The sequence below is a fragment of the Oreochromis niloticus genome, linkage group LG14 (assembly GCF_001858045.2).
Source record: "Oreochromis niloticus isolate F11D_XX linkage group LG14, O_niloticus_UMD_NMBU, whole genome shotgun sequence".
Lineage (NCBI taxonomy): Eukaryota > Metazoa > Chordata > Actinopteri > Cichliformes > Cichlidae > Oreochromis > Oreochromis niloticus.
Genome location: NC_031979.2, coordinates 15,913,824 through 15,941,564, shown reverse-complemented (window position 1 = coordinate 15,941,564; position 27,741 = coordinate 15,913,824). Strand labels below are relative to the sequence as shown.

Sequence of the window (27,741 nt, the reverse complement as noted above, 5' to 3'; positions counted from 1 at the left end):
AGCTCTTCACTCACTCACACACACACACACACACACACACACACACACACACACACACACACACACCTCTTTACCCCCCAGACTTAAGATTTACTGGTAAGAGCAGTGGTTGTCAGGAGGTTTGGACCGTGCACTTTCTAATTCAAACAAATGCGGCACTGGGGTCACGCTATTATCATGGAGCCACAAGGTGTTTCAGATGCCTCGCAAGTGTTGAGTGCTGAGCTGATAGAGAGAGAGAAGAGGGGAGAAGAAGCAGTCGGGGAGGGGGCTGGCGCTTCATGCTGTTAGGGAGCAATGCAGTGGAAAGCTTGTGAGTTTCCAGCGTGGAAATAAGCAAACAAATGCGGCAATGAATAAGCAAATAGACAGATAAGACTCCGCACTCTCGATTAGTTATCACTATCCTCTATCAGAACAGGTGGATGTAGATTTTGCCTTGTAGTCGGGGAAGGGGGGGCTTCTCATTTCGCAGAAGAGCAGTCAGTGTTTCTACCACAGCTTTAATCAGTGTCCCGCATGCATGCAGTTAAAGGTTGGAGAATGATATGATGGTCAGTGATGTACAGTAAATAAATATGCAGGTGCTTTCTGCTAAGACAAATTGATCTGACAGCCACAGTTTCCTTTAAAAGGTAATTTCAGCCTAGGTTGATGCCAGATCTGAGAAGTCTGGGATACTGTGCCAGGTTATACCGACAATACAAGGATGTAAAATTGCTGCTTGACACACATGCTCAGACATCTGAGATTGTTGTTTTAAAGAGAGAGAGAGAAAGAAATTGCATTTGTCAGACAAATAACGGTGTCAGAGGACAACATCACAGGAAAGTCAACAGTTGCAATCATAGTCAAAACCTTTGTTTTTTGCCTCCCTGCTGTTTCCCCCCTGTCATGACTCTGACAGAGGAAGAGGAACAAACAAACCAAAAAAAAAAAAAGGAAATAAACAAACCTAAATCTAATTTAGCTAAAAAAAAATACACTATTATATTTAGTGAAAGAGAATACAGATATTATAAGCTTTTGAAACACAAGCTGACTGAAAATAGAGGAAAGCATGGCAGCACAGCCTCTCTACAAGTTTACACCTACTCTGGCTGCATGCGAACCACATGTGAAGTCCAAAGACTACATACAGAGGAAAAATGGGATTTGGAGAGGATCACCGTAGGACTGAGGGAGGGACTAAAAGTGTGCATATCATTTCTTCCTCCGTGGGATTCGCTGCGAGGCAGGTACAGCATCTCTGCAGTCCACCGCTCAGCTGTCACACTCAGCTGTCCAGCGCTCACAGGAAACTTTTAAACACCGCAGTCGGTAAGTGCAAAGTTGTTGTTTTTTCTTCTCCTTTTCTTTCTGCATCTTCTTACAGGTCAGTGGTAGAATAAGAAGACGCTGTTATTATCTGCGCTCGTCGCTCCTTTGATCCACAAGAGGGAAAGTGTTGGCTTTAAAGTTTTAGTTTTTTCCCGTCAGGAATTCTTCCGAATGCGTGACGCGTTGTTTCCGACCTGTTCCACCTTTACTTATTTTGCGCATAAAAAGTTGCCTTAACGTTTTTGTTTTATTTTATTTTCTCTGAAGAAAAGAAATTTCAGGATTGCTAATTGCCTTCAATTAGCGGGGTTTAGACTGACTTCTAACAGAGCTCCGAAATGTAGCTTCATATATAAATAGCATCTCTTTATATGACTAAATGTGGAGTTAGACCCATATGGATGTTTTATCTAGCACTGATTTATTGATTTTTTATTTTTTTGCCTTTTTCTCAATAAATCAGAGAGACTTGAACGGCTAAAAGTAGGCATGCGTTTGAATGACAGAAGTAATTATTCACTTTGTGCTATTTTTTTCTTTCTACGGGAATAAAAGCATTTGAATCTTTTTTTAATTTTATTTATTTATTTATTTTGATATGCCGAACATCTGCAAGCATTGAGCGGCTGCACATCTTTCTGTCAGCAGCTGCCACAGACTAGAAATGCCAAATTGCTTAACATATGAATGTGACGAAGATGAGACCTGTATGAAACACAACACTGCCCATATCACAACCCACCTCTAATGCAGTCCTTCAGTTCACTTTTCAGTCTCTTTTGTTGGTGCTGCTTTGAGTAAACAATGTTAAGTGATAAGCAGAAGCGTGGAGGAGGGCGGCAAGGAGAGGAGGAGGAGGAGGAGGAGGAAGGAGGGTGAAGGAGAAGAGGAGGAAGAAGCGAGGTAGATGAAAGGAGGAGGCAGACTGGTGTAATGGGAGGGAGGAAGACAGTGGAAGAAGTGGTGGAAATGTTAGATTCGCTCAGTGGATGGATTTACTTCAGCTGAAATCCATTTTTGTTGAGAACATCCAAAGATTTTCTTAAAAAAATAACATCCTGTCAGACTTAAACCATGAAGTAGCGCAATGTGAGATATTGATTGATTGACTACATGTCAACAGAAATAAGGTAACACAAATATATATTGTAAATCAAAAACAAATGTAAAAAATGACATGATGACAAGATGTTGTATTTTTTTAAAAACAGCTCAAATTTCTATTTCCCCGTATTATCTCATCTCTTTTTTGACCCCCTTTCCTCTCCCAGCTTTTCCTCTCTCACACACCTATGCATACATGCACATATACCATGGACCTGCACACACAAAGTGTAAACAGCGTGTGACGGATAGGCTGCTTCTCTCTGCCTGCACTGTTTGTACGTTGATCCCTTCAGCAGGCCCTGCTTCTCCTGTCCACAGTGTCCGTGATGAGTTACTACATGGATCCAGTTTCTTCCTACCCAGCCCTTCACCCCTGTGACCGTCTGGGCACACTGGTAAGACCTCCCTCGTAAATTATCTCTGTGTTAAGACTGCCTTGGCTACCTACCACACAGCCATCCACGAGTGTGAGTGAATGAGCATTTGTGTGTGTGTGTGCAAACTGCTCAGTGCAGGAATGTGTGCAGGAGCATTAGAGTGGTGTTCTTGTCAGTGTATTAGCAACTCTGGATTCCATCACCTTACAGGAGGATACTCTATTTCTTTTTTAGTTCACTCCACCAGGGTTTGCAGTAATAGTGCCTGTATCTGTACATGCTGTTCCTCATGATTTCATCAAAAGTTAGGAAACAGAGCTGTTGAACAAGACAATTCTCTACACGGCTGTGAAATTGCCCTTTCGAGCTCCTCTGTGTTGCACAACAAGCCTGCACCGTGTACTTCTCTTTAGCAAGTAATATTGTAAATAATGAGACCTAGGCCTCCAGCCTTGGCACTAACCAATCAAACTGGAGTCAGGCAATCCCAGCAGACCAGCACTTTTCTCAGCTCAGCCACCCGCGCTGTGCTTTGCAGCAGTGTGTTTGCAAGAACCCTTAACACTTTCCAAATGGTAGCGCTGAATACAAAGTCAGAGACAGTTGCTGGGAACATTGGGATTCCTGTCAGGTGAGCATTTGAAGGGTGAAGGCCAGTGTGCTGCAAAATAAATGCCTCCATTTGTATGCAGAGCACCAGCACATTAGGATAATAGACTGAGGTTACATGCAAATGGCAACCCCACCCCGTTCTAATACAAAACACAGAATGATCCCTCTCCCTGTTTCCTAATTGGCTCAGGTGGTGGGGCTTGCCTTTGAAATTGAGACTACTGTATACAAGGGCAGCTTGGTCAAAAGGTGAGCCCATGTCACCTCGGTAGTTTTATTCTCTTGAATTTACATAAATTATCAGCAAAAAGCAAAGGCTCTGATATTTTTTTTCTCTCTTTAAGACAATATCTAAGTTCTATGTATTCCACAAAGGCAGTATGCAGAAAACAGCTGCAAAAAAAAAAGAAAAACTCAAAGAATCAAACAGCTTGTTGAAAATGAAATGGATACAAATGCAATTAGTTTCATTTGTAACTGTAAACCTTACCTTTTGTAATGCATTGAATTAGTCCTTTTCTTTACATATCTTTTGTTCACACAAACGGCACAAATAATGAACACAATGAAAGAACCCCAGACATGAAGGATGGAGTGAACAGCAGCAGGTTGCAAGGGCTGTGCCCAGAATCACTCATTACCTCCACAATATATGAAGACCACTCATTGTTTTACTCAAAAGTGAGTTGCAAATTTAGATTTTGGATATTTATGCACTCCATGTTGTTTGAATCTTTGAATGCATGGTGCAGAAATTTCACTTTAAAAAAATGGTGATGCATGGACATATGGATGTATGATTTCAGACACGGTTAAGGACTATTATTTTTGGATATTTACATTTTGTATTTGCAGAAAAGCATAAGTGCAACAAATTATAACCTGTTAACAACACATCATTTGTATTAAGTATATTAAGAACCCTTGCACTATAGACCACATTTCTTTCAAGTAACACAAAGGTATGTTTAATTAAATCTGCCTGGTTTGCTAGCAAGGGCTTTCCTCTTAAAACCACTCGGTGGTAATTGAGTATGTGTTTGTGCACATATGTTTGATTGTGACACAGATGTAGCGTCTTGTAACAATGGAAGTTGTTTTTACATGTGCACTGTAAGATTTCTTCACCATATTGCAAAATGTGTTGCAATATTCTAAAGTTATGCCTTTCTGTACATGGAATGGCATAACTGGATTACTAGAGTGAGGCCAAAAAAAATACATCTAACAGCCTCAGATACATGCTATATAAGAATGCTGAAGTCCTATACAGTATTCAGTTCTGCAACAACAGCAAGCATGTCATGCTCTCACTGATTAATAGGTATAATGTTTTGAAAAAAATGTCATTTTCACACATTCCACTACACATAAACTCAATGTGCTTAACATCGATTATTAAAACAAATGGGATGCTGCTAATACTCATACTCAAAGATGGTGAGGATTGCAAGCCCCACATCCAAAATATATGAATTTTCATATACAGTAGTTGTCCCCCGGAGAAATTACTTGACCCTAAACTTATATTAGATTTCCCAATACTTTAGTGCCTAAAATAACAGTTAGGCCATATAAAAGCATGCATTATAAAGGCAGGCTCCTCCAAATATAGGCTGACCCCAACATTTAAAGTTGTTCTACATGAGTTGATCAAAGAATATTATGGTGTCGATAGTATCTTCATTGGTATCTGCGACAGCCTGTCTACTCCATAAATCCTCCATGTGGCTCCCTTCTTCCCTATCTAAGTTTCCCTCCTTTGCTGACTGACTTGATAGAAGACGCGCACCCCCCCCCCCCCAATGCAAATCTATCAAGAACCTTGTAAACTGGCCTCCTTGATTCTTTGGTCATGTTAGTCATCCATAAAGCTAGATAGCTACTGATAAATGGTGCTGTGCTTAAACAGGAGCTGCTTATCAGATTGCCAGTCACTCTGTCTGCCGGGGCTGTCACTTACACATGTGACATAAAACATAGGATGCTGTAGCTCTCAGTCTCTTTCCTTGTGCTACAAAGTCAACTGTCTTCTACTGAATGACACTGTAAGTGAGACATTTGTGAAATCAACATAATTTCATTTCCAGATAAATTGCACGTAGCATGAATGCTGAGAATGTATTACTCCAGCATCAACAGGCTAAACACTGTATATCAGTATTCATAACCTGGACATTGATGTAAGCTCATTCTAGGCTGTATGAAAAGTATAGTTATGTATATTTGACTATAAGCCGCCAGTTTTAAAGAATGGTATTTCCTGATGTTCTTCATCAGTGGTCAAAGGTAGATTTTGATTTACTAAAAATGGCTATCTTCTTCCCCACTGCCTCTTGTTTCGTCAAAGAATTTCATATCTCTTTAGCTCTGCTGCCAAGTGCTGACTTTAGACTTCCCCCCCAGTGCAGCCTCTTACGTGAACAGTTCTGTGATAAGCAGGATAAAACAACAGAGCAAAGATAAACTGAATGAGTCAAATTTAGCTGCAGGGGTTATCTGTATGTGAATACAATGAAAAAATGTTTCCAAAATACAAGGTTACGCTCTGGGACAAAACCACCGGACAGCTATCTGTATAGATAAGCTCATACGTGAACATTTTTCATTGGTTAACAAATCAAATTTAGCTGCATAATTATTCCATGGAAAGGCACACTAAACAACAGGCTTTGCCTCTTGTTCTTCAAGGGTTCAAGTGATTTTGGGTGATTTTAAACCCTGACCATATCTCTTATTCAAACACTCACACACTACAGAAGTTTTAATAGTAGCATTTTCCATATACATCCTCATTAGCTATGCTATTCGAGCTCATTATAACCAAAATCACAATTAGGAAGACTGTATAACTTACTGTTAGAGGCATAAACTAAGCCCATACCACATTCAGTGTTGCTAACTGATTTATTTAATGTTCATCAAATAAAAAGTCCCCATCTCTCGGTTAAGAAGTTTGGGCGATTTAAAAAAAAAAAAAATTTTAAGATTCTAGTCTCTGCATGCAGCTACACATTCTGTTTGTCATTTTGTGCATAAATGATTACAAATTAAATTTTGTCTCCATTGTGCATTTTGTCTCCAGAGGCAGAGTGGAGGTGTGGCAATGGGGCCACAGACCCAGCACCCAGGTGTGGTTCACCCTCATCAGCAGTATTACCCATCACAGCCCCTTTACCCTCACGATATACCCCTGCAGGAGGTTCCGGACGGACGTGAAATGTGTCCTACAGGTAAGAAATCATCAGTCTGATCTCAAATGCATGTAGTATTTAATAACTGATTGTCAACCAGGACCCATAATTTAACAATTTTTAATTGTGATAGCGTTTTGATCAAGTTAACCTTTTACAATAAAATGTTAAAGTTCCTAATAGACCCTTAGTTGCTTGACAGAAACATTGTCATAGCTAGTATGAAACCACAAGACGCAGAAGTGGTAATCTGTAAGGAAATAGAGATTAAAATTTGCCTCCTTTTTAATCCTTCCTGTATGTGATTCGGCACTACAACAACAAAGAGCAACCAAAAGAGTTTGTATGCTAAATGGATTCATCTCTTCGATCATTGCACACACCAAATCTTGCTCATTTTGTTGTTATAACACAATAAAGCTATTTTAACACATGTATTGTCACCATGAACGTCAAACCCCGATGCCTGTTTCAGTCAGAGCTGACAGCCTTTAACTTATCGGCTCCCTGGTACAGAATAGTGAAGGTAATTGTCTGGAAAATGCCTGCATAGGCTCTATGCAGGAGGCATCAATGTTTAAATAAAACCGAGTATTTCCAGTTATGTGAAAAAAGTCCCTGCTGTGTGCTAGATGGGAAAAAGGGGAGCTCAGGACAAGGGTCCAACCTGATTGTCATCTTCCCTAACCCTCAACCTAACCTTAAACCAAGTTTTCAAAAGTAAAATGTGATGATTTACACTGTGGACATGCTTTGCTCCTATTAATAGAGACCCCAAAGTGGAGCAGATTTATGTCTCCACAACTTTGGTATTGCACACATTTAAGGACACACACACATGCACGCGTGCAGAGTCTCAACTTGGCCGTTGTTCTGCATCTGCTGCACGGGGGATGTTGGTGATGCTGACCCTGAGGGCAATGCCTTTACCAGATACCCTCATACCCCCCTCTCTTACGTTCTCTGTCTTCCTCCCACTCTGTTTCTGGGGGCAAATGCTCTCCATATTTCTTCTAACAGCCCTCTCTTTCTAGGTTTTTTTTTCGTTCATTGTTTTTCAAATTAGTTTTATTTTAAACTGGAACATTCCTCCCAGTGCATTTGCCTGCATTTGACTCTGGCCTCTTCTACTTCTCAAAAATGATTGATGCTGTTGGACTGGGACACACGCCACGGGAGTAAGATAGGGGTGCTGCGGGGCACAGGCTTTCTTCCGTCACCTCCCTGAGCTGGATGCAGGGGCAAGACAGGGGGCCAAAGGGCGGCCATCTTTTTCCCAAGCCTCTGGTTTGGTCTCTGGAGAGGTGGAGGGGGGCTAAGTGCTCGTGTGTGTGTGTACGTGTGTGTGAGAGTGTATGTGTGTGTGTTTGTACGTGTGTGTGTGTGCATATGCTTGCAAACGCCAGTACAAGAGGGAGTCAGGATTTGATGGGATTTGCTGATGTTTGTTACAGAGACACACTCTTTTGGAGAACTCACTTCATTCCTCCCAGCGCTAAACCATTGACATAAACATTGCTAAGTGGAAAAAAATGACCGAGTGCTGACCTTCTTTTTTTTTTTTCTTTTCTCGCTCTCGTCTCCAAAATCCATGGAGACCGCAGGTCTCAGAGCATTTGAGCCACCTGGAGATGCGGTTAGAGTCATTTAGCTCTTAACAGCAGTGTCATAAGAACTGCTTTGGTTTCTGTCCTACCACCATACGCTGTTATGAGTTGCTGTTAACCTCAAAAAGCTGCTCAATAACCTCTGACACAGTCTCCACACCCCGAGCCGTTGATTTGACTCATTTCTTTCAAACTGAAAAAAACAAAGAGAAACTTCTCTTAATAATTTCACATTTGCAAATTCTGAATACCCACAAACGATTTGTGTAGACTTAGAACTACAGGTGCAAACAATTTTAAGTTTCTGGTGCTGTGCAAGCAGAGCTTTGGAGATTTCTCGTGTTTGAACGCATACTTGTTCTTTTTCAGACCACTGAGGTTTTGCCAGTTTTGAATTCTGTTATTTTTTTCACATCTTTTAACGCCCCTCTTTATGTATATTCATGAAACATTGCTTTGGCGCTATAAATATAAATGCAAACATGTTATGTCTGTCTTGGATATTTGGGATGAAATATTTTGTGTGTCTTTTAAAGTGGTTAGAGCCTGATTTTGCAACTGAAGTCACTATTTTTCCCCTTGTGAATGGACCGGGTGTGTTTAAAATGAAAAGTGTTACTGTGAGAAAGAAAAGAGTACAGAGCAGATGTGAGGCAGGGATTTTGGATGTTACATGCTTGGCCCTGAGCCCAATGTCACACACACTGCTTCCTGACAACAGCCATGCCATGGTGATGTTTACACTAACCCAGCTCTACTCTATACTCTCCAACACTCACACCAAAGGATCTGTTGCAAACGCCTACTGAGGAAACTCACTTTATGTGCACGTGTGAGCTAAGTATGAGTGTGTGTGTGTGTGCTAAAAAAAGAGTGAGCGTGCATTTCTGCACAATCTCACCAAAATCCAGGCACAGAAATCGCACACATGCAAACACGCTCCACCAACATCCTGGAGTGATACACACTCGCGTATTCATTCATTAAATTCACACCCTGCACTCTTGTGTGTATTGTATTACAGCATCCTTCCATTCAGTGAAACAGGCACACACACACACATACAGGGAGGCGCACACACACATACATTCACTCCCAGGCTCTCCTGAGTTCACTGTACATTTAAACATGCACTCCCATTTAGTACACGCAGACACAGCTGTGATCTGGCACTCAGAGACCATTGGCCTGTGTTTTATATGATGTGATTTGACAGCTGGACAGTTGCAAGAGGAGGGGAATTGGGGGGTGGGGGTGGAGTACAATTTTAGGAGCGAATATGGATAGGGAAAAAGAGAAGTCACAGAAGTGGGACTGCAGTGGTGGGAGGAGAAGAGATGAGGGGAGGAGGATCTAAGATGTGGGGCCTTGAGTGGAGTTGGGGGGGGGGGGGGGGGGGGGGTTCGCCTCTGATGAGGGCACGTCCTCACGGGCGAAGGCCCATTTTTTATTTTCTAAAAGTAAACAGGCAGCCTGCGGGGGTCTGGAGGGTTATGGGAAAGGAGGAAACATTGATACTAATCAGGCCAGCGCACACTTCCCCCTCTAACAATAAAACAAAACAAGAGTGGAAACACGGAAAAGCGACAGACAACTGCGGGGGAATGGGCTACACGACGGTGCACATTTGAACCGCATGGCATGGCGATAGAGCTAAAGCAAGAAATGCAAGTCAATAAAAATAGTGAAGAGTTCATCTGCTTCTACTACACTGCACATTTGTAGTTTTATTTTTAGATGTCTGAACCGTTTGAATGAGTTTCCACATTAGGCTTCTGAGACATGGTTTACAATAGAGCCACTCTGGAATCTCTATCCCATAATTCAAAGTTCTGCTTCGGTGAACTGAAATCTTGAAATAATTTTTTCACTTCTTCTCCTTTGATGAGCCATTTCCTCCAAAGCCTTTTTTAAATATTGCTTGAGATCGTCAGAAATGCGTTTTTCCTCTTTTCACCTACAGCTCATGGCATTGTACCCTGATTGAAAAATGATCGCTTTCTTCCCTGTTAGCGTTTTAATTTTATTTATTTATTCTCTTTTGGAAACGCTTTTAAGTACCAATCATTTTTTAAACTTTCCTTTCCCAGAGTTCTACAGGCCATATTTCTAGGAAGTGTTCGTGTGGTAAGTTCCTCTTGATAGCGCAGTGACTAATTACAAACCACTTCAGTAGGAGAACATGCAGTTCTGAAAGACATGCAATCACTGACGGGGGTGATGATGCAACAGATGCCAGCTCACCAGGAAAGGTGGTGCTTTAACGAATCCTGTGATAGACCTCCCATTGTTTTAATGTTTATGTCGTGAGCATAGCAATATGCACAGCCTTTAACAACAATGAGTGTACTTTACCAGTAGCAGTAAAAGTGAATTCCTCTGACTGTATCCCGTAATTTGCGTTGGTTGTTGACTCAAGTCCACTTTGTAGTAGTTAATGGTCAGTTGCTCACTTTAGCATTTTAATATAAACTGAATTTATACAACAATTAACCAAAGGAAGAAAAAATAAGAATCCAACAACTGCTTGTTTCTTAACTGAGTGGACCATTCCTTTGGGCGTTGCTATTTACTATGATACACAACCTTCATTTTTCATATGAAACATAGAGCAACACTGATGTATGATCCCTTTAGCTGTGAGGACTAGCAGACTGTGAGACTGTGCTAATAACGGAGAGGAGGGAGGGAGGGAGAGGAACGCAAGACAAGTAAAGGGAGGTCTGGGAGGCAAAGAGACGCGGAGGGGGGTGGGGATAATTGAATTATCTGCACAATGGAGTGATGGGGGGCACGTGGTGCCGCTAATGGAGGAAGAGATGTCCTTTTTAGCGGAGCTAATTGTTCAGAAAAGAGCTGAGCCTTTGTTCAGGGAGGCCCTGCTACTTTCCCAGTGCACTTTACATCCACACAACTTAACGGCGTGTGCGCACACACATACACACAAAAACACATACACGCGCACAAACACATTCTGGAAGAAAAAGATTTTGGAATGCGAGGCATAAGAAAGAGATGTGCACAAGCACAGTAGACATCTATGAGCAGAGACAGACTCACACATACAGGGACACAGCACTCCTGTCCCAGCTAACCCTCTGATCTCAGCAGGAGTGCATCCAGCCTGTGGCACCTTCAGACAGCATCCACCACAGATAGAGCTGAGACTGAGCTGTTAGACAGAAGCCACAAGGACCCCACTGTTTTACTGTTTGACTGTCTGCCCTGTGTGTGTGTGCGTGTGCGTGTCCCATATGTGTGTGTGTGCTTGAGTGGCTGTAAATAAATGACTGATTGATTACATGCTAAATGGCTTCTATTCACGCAACATACCATACCCATCAGATCATAGACATTCTCTGGGACTTTGGGATTTTATCCCGGTCATCTTTTAAAGATTCATGTTTGTAAATGTGTGAGAATGCACACGCCAAACATCGAAAGCCTCAGAGCATCCAAGGCTCCTGCAACTACTGCGAGGGCGCCGCCATCAAAGACAAATATCACTTGACAGCTGTATGGATTGCTCTAAATCAAATAACCTTTCAGTTAACTCTGTGAAAAGTAGCAGGTGCAACGGTTACATCTGAGGATTATAGACAGGCAGAAAGCACAGATGTGCCAGTAAGAGACTGACAGCAAGCAGCAGCGAGGAGAGAGAGAGAGAAGGCTGTTTTTGCCGGGGGTGCTATAAAGCAACACAAATGAGTGAAGGCAGCTAACTGTCAAAACCATGGAAACAGCATTTGCCAGGTGAAGAAAAAGAGACACTGCAACCAAAACTTGTTTGATCTAGGACATGTGTCCTGGGGGTACTGTACATGCATGAGACGATCGTTTCATGTTTATTGCTAAAAAGAAAACGACACGATTGTTTTAGCAATTGCTTATGGAATTCAGATTGTTCAAAACTGTGTTATAATGAACTTGTACCACTGATGATGAGAAGCTGATTGTTTAGCATTTAACCTTTCCTCATGTCAGAGTGCTGTTCGCCTTGCTTTTAAGGGTCATTGTACACCAGACTATCTAAGGCAATGGCCACTGCTCTGAGAAACAGCTCAACAATGTACTAACATAATATAAATATATTCAGATGCATAGCAGAGCCAAGAATTTAAAGAGCTTTTGTAATCACTTTTTAACAGGATTATTATTAAGATATTAGTTTACCAATTAGTATGCACGTTTCAGCATGAATAGACCACTAAAATCAAATGAAATATTAACAAAATATCTAAACCAATAGAGATGGACAGGAACAAAGTGAAAATCATCCAGAGTGTCACCAGCCCAGATATTAGTCAGCAACACCATTAAACTCTAAATGGCTGCCCTTAGGCACAAAAGGACCCAGGCTGTCCTTTTAAGAACAGATACAAGGGAGTTCATTAACAGAAGACAAAGAGGTTCAGTCAGAGCGTTTGAGAGACCGACGTGCTGACTGCTGGAGAGCTACTGTTTCTTCCTCCATTCTTCTCCTCCAACACCCCCTCTGCTTTAAAACCCCCCCTCCCTCCCTGGTGAGGCTGCTTTTCTCACCGCAGAACCCACCAGCACTCCTCCCAGATGAGGCTCCTATCAGGGCAATGAAACCCGATCCAGGGCTGCTAATGGAGTCGGTGAAGTACCACCAGTTGAAAAATATCCATGCGTGATCAATATCCCTGGCTTCCCAGCCTCCTCCCAGATCGCCCCATTTAGACGTACAAGTGTACAGGACATGCAGATGTATCGTGTGGATGTGCATCATAGGATGTACCATTGATTCATTCTAACTAGGTTTCTTACGATGGGGCTGGCTGTGGGATATGTGCCCTAAAGAAAACTATTTACATTTTAAATTTCTTACAAAACCTGGTTAAAAATGAATGATCTGTTATTACTGCTTCTGTTGCCATGGGAGGTGTTCCTTGATGGTAGTAGCTTGTGGAGAGTGGAGTCCTACTGTGGCAAAAAGCCCAGTCTTTCTTTTGTCTTTATTCTTTTTCAGCAGCAGAACAAATTCATGATTCAATTTCCAGTGAGGCATGGTCATTGTTCCTGATTATTGGCAGATAAAAAAAAAAAGCAAGCAGAAAACTAAAGAAAAAGCAGTTTGCATTTCCCAAACTAGATTTTCATTGACGGTCTCGGTGACGCAGATCGATTTAAACATCCAGACAACTAAACCTCGCACTACTTTTGCGCCTTATTTTTATTTTATTTTTATATCTTAATTTTCAATAAAGGTTAATAGGGCAACTGTTTGTAAAGACAAACTTTGTTATGACTGTGCTGCAGCAGCATAAAGAACACAGACGTGGCTGGCTTTTATTGATCTCTGCAACCTGAACAGGAAATACTCTGAGGTGTTTATGAGGGTGAGTTACAAGTTATGAGGATGCCTGGACCCGCAGAATATAGGACAGAGACAGGCCAGGTTCTTTTAGCTCTTAGTAACTTCATCTCAGCTATATAGCTGATTTGTTTTGAGATTTTAGTACTATTTCCACACAGTTATTTAATAACTGTCTCAAATACTGGTTGGGCTAAAAGTGTTGCTGTTTTCCCCAGTACCTTATGCCCCAGACTCTGATTTATAGATCTACATTGATTCATTCCTAATGTTTTGGCATGCTAAATTAGGTGATAAAGACGTTTTTGCCGTTACTCTCTCTTAAAAATATGTGTATACATATTTAAAATGTTCATCATCAAATCACCAGCGTGTTTCTCAACATCAAGAGCAAAGCGCCAAGTGCGTGCGATGACGTATGTAGGCTCCTCGGGGTCACAGGTAACAGCTTTCACATGAGCTGGTGTGTGTGTGTGTGGGTGTGTGGAAGAGGTGGGTGTGGGGTGGGGGGGTCCTTGTAATTGAATTGTGAATCAGCTAGCAAGTTAGACCCAGTCACCGCCCCTTTCTCTGTCGTCGCACTCTGGTTCTTCGCAAATGCAACGCCCATAGCCACAGATACAGAGGAGGGAGTAAGTGAGTGAGTGTGTGAGTGAGTGAGTAAGAAAGAACGAGGAAAAGAGGGAGTGTGTGTACCGGAGAGGGAGAAAGATAAGTTAGGAGTAAAAGAATCTGAATCGTTTCTTTCTTTTCTTTTCCTTTTTCCTTTCTTTTTTTAGTGTGAGAGGAGAATATTATATATATAAATATATATTTTTTTACAAAATCAAGAACTGATCGGGACGCCAGAGGAGGAGGAGAAGATTTTTTTCCTTTGAAACATACATATATTGCGCTTTTGGAGGTGTTAGAATTAAAGAGGGAGGCGGCGTTATTAATTCACGCTGATCTGATGATCATGACGGCAGCTGTCGATATGAAACCGACGTTAACAATCATAAAGGCTGAAAAAATGGACGGTGAGTAATCTCAACTCTTCTGAGCGCTTTGACAGCTAACACGAGACTTACTGTACATTACTCCTCAATGTTTCCTTGTAACACAATCGGCTGTCTCCGGATTACGCTCACGGTAAAGCACGCTGTTAATTCTCGAGAACAAGTAGATGAGCTGAGAGAGGGACATAACGTCCTGAACGCATTTCTTTGATCAAGGCGCTGCTGGTTGCTCAATATTGGACTCTACAGGCAAGACTTGAGAAAGATTAAATAGCGCCTGAGGGTCTAGAGTCTTGCAATAGACTGTATGCATGCATGCATGCGCGTGTGTGTGTGTGTGTGTGTGTGCTCCTTATTGCTAGAAATCCGGCTCTGACAGGTGTGACTGTTTAAGATGTGATGATGTGCTAATATGAAAAAAAAGTTATGACACTGGACTTTTTACATTTGTGATCAGTCATCACAAAGCGTGCTGCTTTGCATAGCATTGGAAATTTTTACTAGTACATGCAAACAGCAGTGTGACTTTTACTGTTTATGTATGTGTGTAGCTGCCACTTTAAGACACACTGTATGTTTTATGACAGTTCTCTGATGATCTCAAGCATGAACAGCTATCCGAGTTAAGTTTTGCCACATTTCCTCTTTTTGTACAGATGGTAACCCTGTCTCTCTAATCCTGCTTTGATCTCACCTAACACTGACCCGTATATTCCATGCCATGCCATGCTGGAGAAATCCAAGGCATATTGCCCAGCCGGCATGGGAGACAGGCAGTGGTGCCTAATAACCCCCTCCCCTCACCCACCAACCCCACTGCCTCCTCTTTCTCCCTTTCTTCTCTGCCTCCCTCCCCACCACCTCCTCCTTTAGTGGCTGAAACTGACTTTCCAGAAGGCAGGAGAGGCAGGCTGAGGTGATGAATCTGCAGTGCTGAGGCTTGCCTCTCTCTTAACTCCACTGCCCAGAACCCTTTGGATCGCTCCAGGGCGCAGGCAGGGGAGGCCGCAACTGTAAGCTGTTTTCGTGTTGGGGTTTAAACCTTTGCGTGGTTTCACTTCTCTCTTTATCTTTTTTTTTTTCGTTACATATGGTGGCATGTTTGCAGGATTTGCATTCAGCAGCTTTTTACATTAACCAATCCCCCTGTGCTTTTGCAGTTCAGGTGCAGAGAACCTATTAGCAGAGTAGCAAGCACCACTGATGCATCATGGAAATCTGATACTAATTGCTAGTGCTGACCCACTAAGGGGCTGTGACTCACCACATTAACCGCCTTCTCCCTGCTGTCAATACCTGCAGAGCATAGATTCATACATGCACATCACACAAAACTCGCAAATTCTGCTGACAGCTGCAGAATTGTTGCCAAAGCGTAGCACAATCTTGCAAAAGCATTTCGCAACTCTCGCTCCTACTTACGCTAAGTTGGGTGCACTTAGGTCAAGCCAAGCCTGCCAAGGAGCAGTTCACAACTTCACACAAACACATCTTTTCTTCACCTCCCTCTTGCATGCACACACGCACGCACACTGTTCTTGTTTACTTCTTGGTGTTACCATAGTCGCAAGATAGATGCGCTACTAATGCCCAAGGCAGTTCTTCAGCCTGATAAGAAATAACAAATTTACAGGCACGACCAAGTTGCACTCGCCCTTTGCTTACAGCTTACTGAAAGAAAGTAGTCCACACAGGTCAAGTTCTTGGACTGTTACTGTGAGAAGCAGCTCTGCAGCAAGTGGTGATGGCAGCTCAGTTTTAGGTCTATTTAGGCATTGTTTTGAATAACACCTGCAGTCACACACTGCACATGCATGCACACCCTGCTAACAGGCTCAAGTGGTTTCTAGCCCACCTTGCTTTTGTTTGTTTTCTTTTTTTGACGGAAGTGACAGCAGAGGTAACTCTTTAAAAGGCATTCGCGCACTGCCAGGGCCAGAGGTAAACCCAAAATAACACTGCTTACTTCACTGTTACGGGATTCACTTCGAAGCACCCCAAGCTTACTTTGTTGTGACTCAGCCGGTGGGGTTGTTGTTGCTGAAAGCACTCTGTAGCCACGAGGAAATTTCTACAGAGACTAATTTGAAAGATAGAGTAGAACATTACCTCACCGGGCGTATTGTAGTACATTTGAGAAACATTTATTAAGGCTGCCCAGTGATGGATTTAATATTCAACAGAGTTAATTATTTACAATACAGTTTTTAGACCTGAATGAGCAGTGCCTCTTTGGTTTATGTCTCTGCCAGGCCTGAAGGTCGAGGTTCAGTGAAAGACAGGAATGTTTTGTGAACATGCCCTGCTGGGTGGTATGCATAGAAGCATAGAAAGAGCTTTGGCAAGGTTCAGTTTTATCTGATCAAAAATGCTGCACTTTGTTGTAACTGGCAGTTCTGACGTTTCTTCCGAGAGACCTTATATGGCATCCAAATCCACACTTTAAAACAGGCAGCAGACGCACAAGCACATACAGGCCATGGCAAAAACAGTAGACTCTTAGAAGGACTTCACCTACTTTCTCTTTCATGGTTCCTCTCATGTTGGTGCACTGTGGAGAGGAGTAGTAGCTTGAGTCAGGAAAGAGGGAGTTACATAAGCTTCTTTTTTTTTTTTCTTTCTTTAGTGCGTTTGTGACAGCACTGCTTGAGTAGCACAGTGTAATATATGCCAGTGTTTGAGTGTGCGTGGCTGGCTAGCAGCTGTGCAAACACTGTTTGGGTGATCTGTGCTTCTCTTGATGTGGTCTGTCAATGAACTGGGCCAAACAGAGCAAACGGGTCAGTTTTTCTTCTGATGTCTGGCGTGTCGAACTGAAGACTATCTGGTTTGTGAGATCAAAACTTTAGTCCAGTGCCTCACCTACATAACATGAGGTTTCATTTGAATGGGATTTGACTGTCCCTAGAGGGCAACAGATACCAGTTTGCTCAATGGGACTCCCTGTGACAGTTAGGCTTTCACAATGACTCTTTCTTTCTTTCTTTCTTTCTTTCTTTCTTTCTTTCTTTCTTTCTTTCTTTCTTTCTTTCTTTCTTTCTTTTTTTCCCGTGTTGCACAGTGGTGCCACTTTGTTTCATTAAATGGGTTATTCCCGCATCCAGTCAGCCAGCCATTCACTGGTTCCTACATCTGTTGCGTTGCCCATAGAAACATAAAACCGTTATTGTGCGTGGGTCTTTCTTGATGCTTCCCTCGTGACTACACACCTTAATATTTGCTTATAAAGCTTAGTCATAAAAAAAGGCGTGCTAGCTCCACAGACAGCAGTCGACTAAATAATAAGCATATGGTGAGTAAGGGGTTGAGGAGCTACCAAGGTGTGGCCAATGAGGCTACAGTAAATGGCTATAAAAGCAAAAGAGATCACAATGGCTAGAGTGCCTTTCTCGGAGCTTCTCATTTTATTTGCATTACATAAAAACACCAACAACCAAAGCAAAGGAGAGAGGAAAAGAAAGCATTAACAAGCATTTTTTGTTACTCTTTTCAGTCATTCACCCACCCACTGACTCAATTCCTCCACTAGCGTTCTTCGCCCCTCCTTTCCCTTTCTCCCTCTGTTTCCATGTCTTTCTGTTGGCCACATGAGTTTCTCTCATGCCCTTGATGTGGTATATTCTGTAGTGAGTTCCTGGTGAATGCACTTTGTCCCATCCCCAGTCATTCCTAGTTTGTAATCCCTGAGTCATGGGGCTAGACGCCTGCTGCACCACACGCCACTGGCTATGCGCCGGTGTTGATTAGCTAACAGTTATCACAGTCCTCTGCCCCTCATTACTAGTATGACGGGGAACCCTGACTAGCTTTACACTGTCCAGAAAGGCCTCCAACAACTGCCCACGGATCTCTACGTTGTCTTGAAAATCTTTTTTTTCACAGAGTTTCTGTTTTATATTTCCACATTTAGTAGCTGTGTTTCCTATAATAAAATGGAAACTTGGCCGGTTTAGGAACACGCCTGCTTTGAGGATCAGTCCACTGTCTTTAAAGGTAGTCAGTTCGTTTCAGTGCAGATGTTCGGCTGTCCACAACGAGGTCAGATAACTTATTTTGCTCGGCGTGTGCTCCACATTGTGCTCACTTTCTTCTCTTTTGTCTATGCTTGCTTCACAACACCTGTTTTTGGAGTTGGTGCGCATAGCATGCTGCTTTTGTAATCAGGTGAGCAAATGGGGCACAGCCACCGAGTGTGCCCGTATCAGACCCACAGCGTCAGATGTATGTCGATCGACCAGCCCGCCAAAGCAACAGGTGACAGAGAGGGGTGGTGTTTGCTTGGTGTTTAAGTGTGATTCTGCGATGCCTGTAATGAGCGACACAGTCAAATGGAAGACACATGTCCAGAGTGTGTGTTAGTTAGAGTACTTTTTTTGTATTAAACATTTCTTCACCATCATTCTGTCATAGAAATTGGGCTTGTAGACCATTGTTATTTTGCTTCACGTCAGTTCTTATTGCAGACACTTCTTTGTTGCTCTGCAACATGTATTTGTTTTGTGTGTGGTTTCAAGGTAACTGTGACCACATTTTGAATCAGCAGCAGGAATTTTACAAGATCTGGTCATTGCTTTCATCATGACCAGTCACATTGTCAAATGAAGTAGCACGATATCCCCTGACGTCCAGTCATCCTTTGACTAAATGAGTCACACCCTGTCTATGTATGCTCGTCTATGTGAGTGTGTGTGTTTAAGAGAGAGAACTAAAGAGAGTGAGATAAGACATTTTGAGCACCAGTTTACACAACTGCAACGTTAGTCTCATGTTTTTTGAAATCACTTCCATCTCTTATTGCAAAACCCTGAGTTGTAACTTTCCAGCTATCAAAATCCTGGTTTAAATCTTTCAATCAGTACAGTCAGCCAAACCTGAGAAATTCCACAGCATCATGAAAAGTGCGCATATCTTTATAAAAAAGATAAAGGAAGAAAGATGTGGTCAGATGTTTGATGTTTTACGCTCCTATTAGCTGTGGAGCCGACATGGAGCCCAGAATAGAAAAGCGATTCATCTTCTTGAGCCGAGACCATTTTGCCACTCAGACCGCGAGTCATTTTTGGTCGCGTTAGAGGAAAACAAGAAAGCTGTGAGAAGCACATTAGCGATTGTAAAACAGAGGTGGAATGCGAGGCATGCAACATGAAAACATGGCGGTCTAGGGAGAATTTATTTATCAAGTATCCATCTGCCGCCCATAGTTCGCCGTCAAACAAGCAACAGTCTTTTTATATGTGTATACGTATGATGTCTAATTGGACCCAACCGTTACAAGACTCACAAGCATGCATGTTGAAGACCGTAAGTATGGTTGTGTTGCAGACTGCTCCGTCCAAGTGTGTGAACGTGCATCTTTATACTGTCCCACATGAATCGTGCATATATCAGGAACCCGATTGCGGAATGTATCAGTTTGGACTAAAAATGGGGCAGGCACCATGTTTTGTGGAAAAAATGCAACACGGAAAGTAAACTGTTTGTCAGATATGTCGTGTGTTTGGTTTAACGCCTAAACAGTTCCTCCAGAGCATCCCATGTCTGTTTATAACAGCAATGGAGCCTGGACATGGCTAGGCTAGCGCCACCTGCACTCTGGACTGTAGCACTTCCCTGTCAATACCCCCCCTTTTTTTTCTTCCGCTATGCACTGATGCATAAAACAAGATAAACGGATCTTATTGGACTAAGTAAGTAAAAACAGACCTTTTCACACTGTTAAAGACAGACCAGTGCAGCTTTTAGGCAGTTAAAGTTGCAGCAAGGAGCCAAATCCTGCTGAAAGCTCTTTATTTTTATTTTTTTTCTAAAACAGAATTTCTAACAAGCTTTTAGCAAAAAAGGAAAAAAAAAGAAAAACAATGTTAAGTGTCTCTTGGTGATGGCGTGGATCATTTCAAAGTGAATGTCATATCAAGCACCGAGGCCATAGCATAAACAGTAGCGTTAATGCACTTTCACATCATGGGCTAATATGATTTCAGAGAAGGAGGGAGTGGAGGAAAGAAAGACAGAAAGGCAGCTATGGGGTATTAGTCTGACTTATTGTCTGCTTCAGTAGCCAGTGTGTCTGTGGTGGTGATGATCCTGGGCAACTCTATTTTCATGGCCAAAGACAGATGTCAGCAGTACTAGGCTTGTCCCGTACAGCAGCTTTACACCACCACAGGCTTGTGTTTCAGGAGGGCAGCCAGAAGGCAGTGGTGAAGATCTAAGAATAAAACTAGTTATTCAGCACTGCTGCCTGTGATGGTGGGATTGTACTGGTTTGCGCGTGGGAGGACTTCAGCCTGACGTTGTCCTGCTTCGAAGCATGCTAAGGTCTGCTGCCGGTCTGGCCGGCTTCATCGCCTTGCATACACTTCAATTCCTGGTTTCTTGGCATTGAGATGGAAATTTAAACAGTGTGGCTGACTGAACAAGCAGCCCTCTTAAAACCAGACCGCCACCCCGTCCTTCTCCTTTTGCTCCACTGCAGCCTTCAGTCACCACTTTATCACCCTGTGGTGCTGAATGGGTCCCCTTCATACCGGCCGAGTTTATGACCCTGCTTTTGCAGACCGGGGGTCTAGATATGTATCTCCATCAAAGGCGTTCTCACATACCGCTGTCACCTCTGGTCAGCTGTGGGCTGGTCTGCCTTAAAGAACCAATTATAAGCTCTTAACTATTAACCAGGAGCTCCTGTTTTTTTCTCTCGCATCTTGCCGTAACCCTGTTTAATATGTACGTGTGTGCATGTAGGGATAATCAAGAAGGGTATAAGCCCTTAGTGGTTGTTATGAAATGTTTTAACCCTCACCCGAACCCTCAATTCACCTCACCTCCCACAGGAAGTGGCAACTTAGCCACAGGAAATGGACTTATGCAGATCTTTATAAAGACATCCCCTCACCCCCCCATGTGCTAAGATGTGCGTATAGTGGGATACCCAAATTGCCACAATCTGGTATAAATAAATGACTATGCAGTCCTAAGTACTGGCTCCTTACTATTGACAAAGGCTATCAAAAGCCCAGCTTTGATTTACCTTTTCAGATGATGTCCTTATTTTTTTAATCACAGTCCAATCTTGCTTCCTCACACCAACACACACCCACTCATAAACTCTATAGGCCTATTTATAGCTCAATCGCATGATAGAAAGCATATTGTCCCTTATTTGTTGGGTCTGGTTGCCTGCTCTGTTGTATCATTGCATCATTCGGAGCAGAGGCAGCAGTCCAGGCTTTATGAATGAACTGACTCTCCGCCAGAGGCTGGGAGATGGCACCGATCCCACTGTGATGTCATGCCACAGACAAGGAGAAGAGAGGGAGCTTTATGAAACCTCCCATTCATCGGTTTCTCTCCCTCTCTCTCTCTCTTTCTCGCTCTTTTTTTTTTTTTTTTGCCCACCCCTCACTCAACTCAGTCACCCATCACCCACCCAAGATGCTCTCTTGCTATCTTCCCCAGCCCTGTCCCGCCCTGCCCATCCGTGCCTATTCCAGCCCAATAGACTTTGGCCCTGGCTGTGAAAATCCCAATTTCACACCCACGCTCTGGCGCACAGGCAAAGACGGCCACTAATTTGGCCACTATGTGTGTTTATGTGAGTCACTTTAACAGCCTGAGGTGCCGAAGAAATACCTCTGTCTAAAGTTGGGTTGGGCCTTGCTCACAAGGGCAGAGCAGTAAAGGTGGAGCAGCCTCAGCGAGAACCCCTGGGGGAAATATCGTCGTCGCACTCAGCAGCTTGTCCATTACTCATTTCATGGCAAGAGGAGAGTGGCTAATCAATACCTTTTACTGTAATCCAGACTAAACATCAGTCTCAATTCGTCAGTGATTCTTAGAATAGATGAACTTAATATGGTTTTTACCTCATTAGTAAAATTGGTTTCATTTTGTACTTTTTGCTGCAGAAGCTCTTTTTTTTCCATTCTTTTAAGTCAGATACTTGTCAGTGAAATGCCATAATGTTGCCTGTGATTTACATCCATTCCCACATTTCATGAGCTAAGTGGATGGGACTCATTTTGCGGACAGACCCACACAGTCTAATGTGGAAAGTGATGACTAGTGGATGCTCTAGCTCTCAGTACATACTGACCGTTCTGTATCTAATGGGGCTCGCAGGCATTGAAATCGTATCAGGACTTCATCATTTACTCGAGACTGTCTAGATCCAAGCTCGCCTCTCTCGCTAATGGATGCACATTGTACATTAGCACTGCCGCAGATAACTTTCATATGGATCATTCACCATGGAGACTGCTCTATTATCACTTCACTGTTACATTTAGCGTTCTCCATTCAGCCTTGCTGAACATTCTGCATCATGTTTTTAGGAGATCAGCTCAGATCAAAAAGAAAAATTTACAACAAAGGAGTGTATGTACATAAAACACACTATTTGACTGTCACCTGACAGTCAACCTTCTTCTGTTTTTTTAATTGTGTTTGTGGTTTGAATAAGAGCCTGAGCAGGATTTTAAGAAGTATTAAAACAACCCAATAATGATATGCTTTGTAGACGGGGTTCACATTTTTCTTTTTACTCTCTGCAGTGTCTAATGTTAGTTCTCATGCACTGTAGTGTTAAGTGTCTTTGATGGAAGATTTAGTGCTAAAGTGGGTTCAAGTCTGTGTGGGCAAGTACGCACTGCGGATGGGTTGATAAAAGCGATGTGGAGGGAGGGGTGTAAGCGGTTCGAAAGTGCAGACAAACTCCACTTGAGCCAGCTTAAATAAACTGCCACATTTTGCCTTTGCTTTCACATCAAAGCACAGACTGTCTGAGCCCCGGTCACATCTCAGTTTGCAGCCATTTGCAACATGTACCTCTCTGCATTACCAACACTACTTAAAAGCAAAACGAGCTCAGTAGAAACTTAGACAACCTTGCAGTCTTTTTTTTTTTGGTCAAATAGAGAAACCAGCTTTATTTTGATGTGTGAGCCATGTCTGACAGTAGTTAAACAGGGTTTTTGTGTGAGACTGTAAAACAATGGCTGTTCTCAACTCTTCAACCTTTTACCTTCACTTCTGACTGAAATGGTTACATTCTGTTTGGTCAGAATATATTATTACAGCCCAAATTGAATCACAGGAAGAAGCAAAGAGCTCCTCTGTCTTCTTTCTCCAGTCTGCTCCAAAAAAGCTCGAGAGGGGGAAGAAAAGGGGGAAAAAAAAAAACGACCTAAAGACCGAAAAAAAGAAACTGGGAAACCTAATTTTACAAACAGCCAGACAGACATTGGGCGAAGTCGGGACGGGGGGGTAAGCTCCTGTGCATTCCAGACAAGGTCGCGACGTCAGCGAGTGGTGAAAACAAGCATGAACTGTATGTTGCTCTACTATACTGCTGGCAGATAAAACCACCAGCCGGTGGAGATGCCAGAACATCTGGGTTTGACACATGGCGGTGCTGCAAGTGTGACACAACCACTCCTCACAGCTTGTTTGCCCTGAAGACAAGTCTTTCTGTGATCTGGGATTAATGATTTTAAATTGCATGTAATGGACAAAGAAAAAAAATGATCTAAAGAAATAGACTCACCAGTGAAATCAAGACCTTGCTGACTCTTTGATTTTCTTTTTATGTGTGTGCATGTTAACTTACTTGAGACCTAAGCTGACCTGTTGTGTTTTTAAGTTTTGCCGTATGCACATCGCCCCCCCCAAAGTTGATTACACAAGATAATGACATTAAGCTTTACCGCACAGTAACAGATAATAACAGATGTAATTGTGTGCTGTGCAAATGTGTGTGTGGACGGTTTGGAGATTTAAACGATAAAATATGCCTTAACTGAAACTCTAGGTTCTTTTTTTGTGGCTGTTTACAAGTTATTTGTTGAGCCTAGGTTGCTGGGTTTTTTTTGTTTTTTTGTTTTTGTTTTTTTAACTAGTCTGTTTTTATATTAGAGGCCAGAGGGTCTTTCCCCTTCTCTCCTCATCATCATATCCTCTGTTTTGCCCCCTTATCGCCATACTTCTGCAGCCCAGTCAATCTAATTAGATGAGTGCGAGTCATCAGGCACTGTTTAAAGCCATCAAAGGGAGCTCTGTGTCCCACTGGTTGCCCACTGGCTGTGAGCCGAGAACAGTAACCCTAGTGTGTAACTGAATCCCCTCGAGACGGGCCACCCCCGACTTTCCAAGTCACTCGCCAGCAGCCACGGTGACATCATCACCTCATCCCTTGACCCTTGACCTGTGAGAATGTTTGACCCCGTGCTGGGTCCTGTGACAGTAGGCCCACTGTGTTGGGGCAACGTGGTAGGAGGGCTAGCAGAGGTCATAGTGTCGATGATGGGCAGCTCTGGCCACTGACCACTCTCCCACTCTCCCACCCAGGATGTACAGGTAGAAGATAATAAATGTGGGGTTTACCAACACAGTATACACACAGTGACACAGCTCTCCCTTGCTTTTTAAACAGGTCAGAGCCAAAGTTGTGACAGTCCTTGTTTCAATAGATTGGAGCCGATATGGAGACAGTGTCTGTCTAGACGGAATGTAATTGTTGAACCATGTTGTTGATCACGGTAGATGTTTGCTTTGTTTGTGTGTGTTTGTGTGGACGTGGATGCATGTACGCGTAACTGTGTCAATGTCTAACCGAAGCGCACATTCACAGGACTCTTCCCGCCGCCTCTTTGTCTCAATTAAATTTTCCATTCAGCGAGCTTTATCGGCATGAAATGTAATACAGGATGCACTGCCGCAGCCTCGGTTGTCAATAGGAGTGAAAGCAGCATGTAATATTAGTCATTTGGATTTCAAGTCTAACAGATGCTGGTGTTACTCAAAATATTCTTCTTTGTGATTTGCAGATCCCGAGTGTGGAGATGTCCCCCTGCTAACTCCAGGAAGTAAAGAGATGATGTCCCAGGCTTTGAAGGCCACCTTTAGTGGCTTCACAAAGGAACAGCAGCGACTGGGTATTCCCAAAGGTAAGACTGCCAGGTGCTTTTTGCTGTCATTAGTTCCTGTTAATGTTTTCATTTGAAAACTCAAATTGCAGCAAGAGCCCTCTAAGAACTCCTCAGTGTGTCACATATCAAGCGTGCACATCTGCAGTTCTTTCACATTACGGCTTTCTTCAGAGGATTCTGAGAAAGCACCTCTTAGAAAGACTGACTAAAAAGGAAACGCCCAGTTATTCCAGAAATGGCGTTGCATTATATATATTCAGTCCGGGCAGACTGGCTGACTGCAACATCCCAAGAATTGAGACACAGAGATAGACAGCAAAGAGATGGCATTGAAAACTGAAGCAATTACAGCAACCCATGTACTTATATGATCTGCAAATTATGATTTTTGGCTTTTCATTACCACTGTGGTTTACAGTCACTTCAGCTTCCCACTTTGCTGTTGGTTATTAACTGAAAGTTGGCTCCAGCTCAGACTGCAAAAAATGAGAATCGCTCCTGTCGTATCGTTCACAAGCTGACCTGAATATTTGAGTAAATGTGTCTGGATGTTGTTGTCGACGTTTTACAGTAACTGACACTCTTTGCAATCCTGTGCAGATCCTAGACTGTGGACAGAAAAGCACGTGGCCGAGTGGCTAACGTGGACCGTGAACGAATTCAGTCTGAAGAACGTCGATTTCGACAAGTTTGGCATCAACGGAGCCAGCCTGTGTGCGATGGGGAAGGAGCGATTCTTGGACTTGGCGCCTGACTTTGTGGGCGACATCCTTTGGGAACATTTAGAAATGCTTCAAAAAGGTAACGGCGTAAGATGGTTATCTTCTGATTATTGGATAAGTTTAAGAGATTTAAAAGTCTCAGTTTTGTGATGCAAGTCAAATAAGAAAGCTCTCACCACACAGGCTGACATCAGTGCTCACTCCAGTTTAGGACTGTTGGTATTTGCTCTTGTAACAGGAGCCAAACAGGAAGACACGATTTAGCTCAGGTCATTAATTTTTGATAGAGCAGGATGCAGTTACATGATACATAAAATCAATGATGAGGTCACTGATTCTCATTCTCCATCTATTTTTCATGAAGAGGATACAAAGCATTACCCCATGAATGGACTGAACTCTAACTTCCAGGAATCCCGCTATACCTCAGACTACTTTGTCAGTAAGTATTCATCACAGTCAATCTAATAGCATAAGAACACAAATATTAAAATATGAAAGGGAATCCAAATAGAGGAAGTGGATGAGGTGGTTCAGTGTGGTAAGTAGGTTAGGGTTAAAGAAAACATCAGTTAAAACTGATTTGGGTTTAGTGTTAGCAAATATTCCCCCCACACACATTTTTTTTCTTGGATTTATTTCCTAGATATTGATCCTCAGTACATCTTTGCAGCTGTAGATGAATAGTGACCACACGTACAGTGGCATCACTGTGAATTTTTTGCTGAGGTTAGGTCCAATCAATATGTCTTGCTGAAAATCTACAAGATTGTTCCCGTGTGCTCAGGGCTATATTTTCTTTTGGACTATTCACACGCCGAGAACTTCGGCGGCGGCTCAGCACAAGAGGGATAATGACTCCACTCCTTTTAAGATTGATCTTCCTCCTCTGTGTTGCTCCTTGCTTGCCTTCCTTCTCTGCTTTCTATCTACACTCATTTCCCTTTGTTTGCTCCAGGCTATGGTGTCGAGCACGCTCAGTGTGTCCCTCCTTCTGAATACTCAGAGCCCGGCTTCATCACAGAGTCCTACCAGACACTTCATCCCATCAGCTCAGAAGAACTGCTGACCCTCAAATATGAGAGTGAATACCCTGCTGCGGTCATCCTCCGGGACACGGCCCTCAACTCCATCCCGGGAGACTACTTTACTGTCAAGCAAGAGGTGGTGTCACCTGACAACATGTGCGTGGGACGCCTCAGCAGAGGTGAGCGATCGTACAGTGCATAAGTACGTAGCTGAGATTTGAGGAAACATTAAAGAATGTGGGATTAGCCTTGCAGTGAAAATGCGGTGCATTTACTTTGTGCTCAGAAGGTTTGCTCGAATTACCTGCTTAATAAATGCGTCCACATGCGCTTGCTTGAGTTTGTCTGAATGCATGTTAAAGTTGAAGGTTTCTGTGGGTGTCTGCCTGCGTGTGATTGTGCTGAAGCTACCAGAATCTTGTCATGCCACATCAGTGTGCAAGTATTAGAAGAGAAGAAAAGCAGGCCTTCTGGTTGGCTTGTGGTTCAAGCAAACCCGACTTGTACACTCTAGAC

At 42.9% G+C, this 27,741-nt stretch overlaps 1 protein-coding gene across 2 annotated transcripts in view; it reads left to right on the top strand.

Moving 5' to 3' along the window:
- Window positions 1–1,133: 1,133 nt before the first annotated feature.
- The window catches only part of ets1 (v-ets avian erythroblastosis virus E26 oncogene homolog 1), a 35,346-nt gene continuing 8,738 nt past the window's right edge, over window positions 1,134–27,741 (top strand). Inside the window, exons 1-7 of one of the 2 annotated variants that reach the window (XM_003441681.5) lie at window positions 1,134–1,320; window positions 2,746–2,822; window positions 6,502–6,649; window positions 25,374–25,493; window positions 26,076–26,276; window positions 26,562–26,639; window positions 27,156–27,404. In XM_003441681.5, the coding sequence (XP_003441729.4) occupies window positions 1,149–1,320; window positions 2,746–2,822; window positions 6,502–6,649; window positions 25,374–25,493; window positions 26,076–26,276; window positions 26,562–26,639; window positions 27,156–27,404 (1,045 nt within the window). In that variant the 5' untranslated portion in view covers window positions 1,134–1,148. Of the gene's footprint in view, window positions 1,321–2,745; window positions 2,823–6,501; window positions 6,650–14,179; window positions 14,575–25,373; window positions 25,494–26,075; window positions 26,277–26,561; window positions 26,640–27,155; window positions 27,405–27,741 lie in introns of those variants that run through there. The other variant, XM_005474594.4, reaches the window with a different exon arrangement.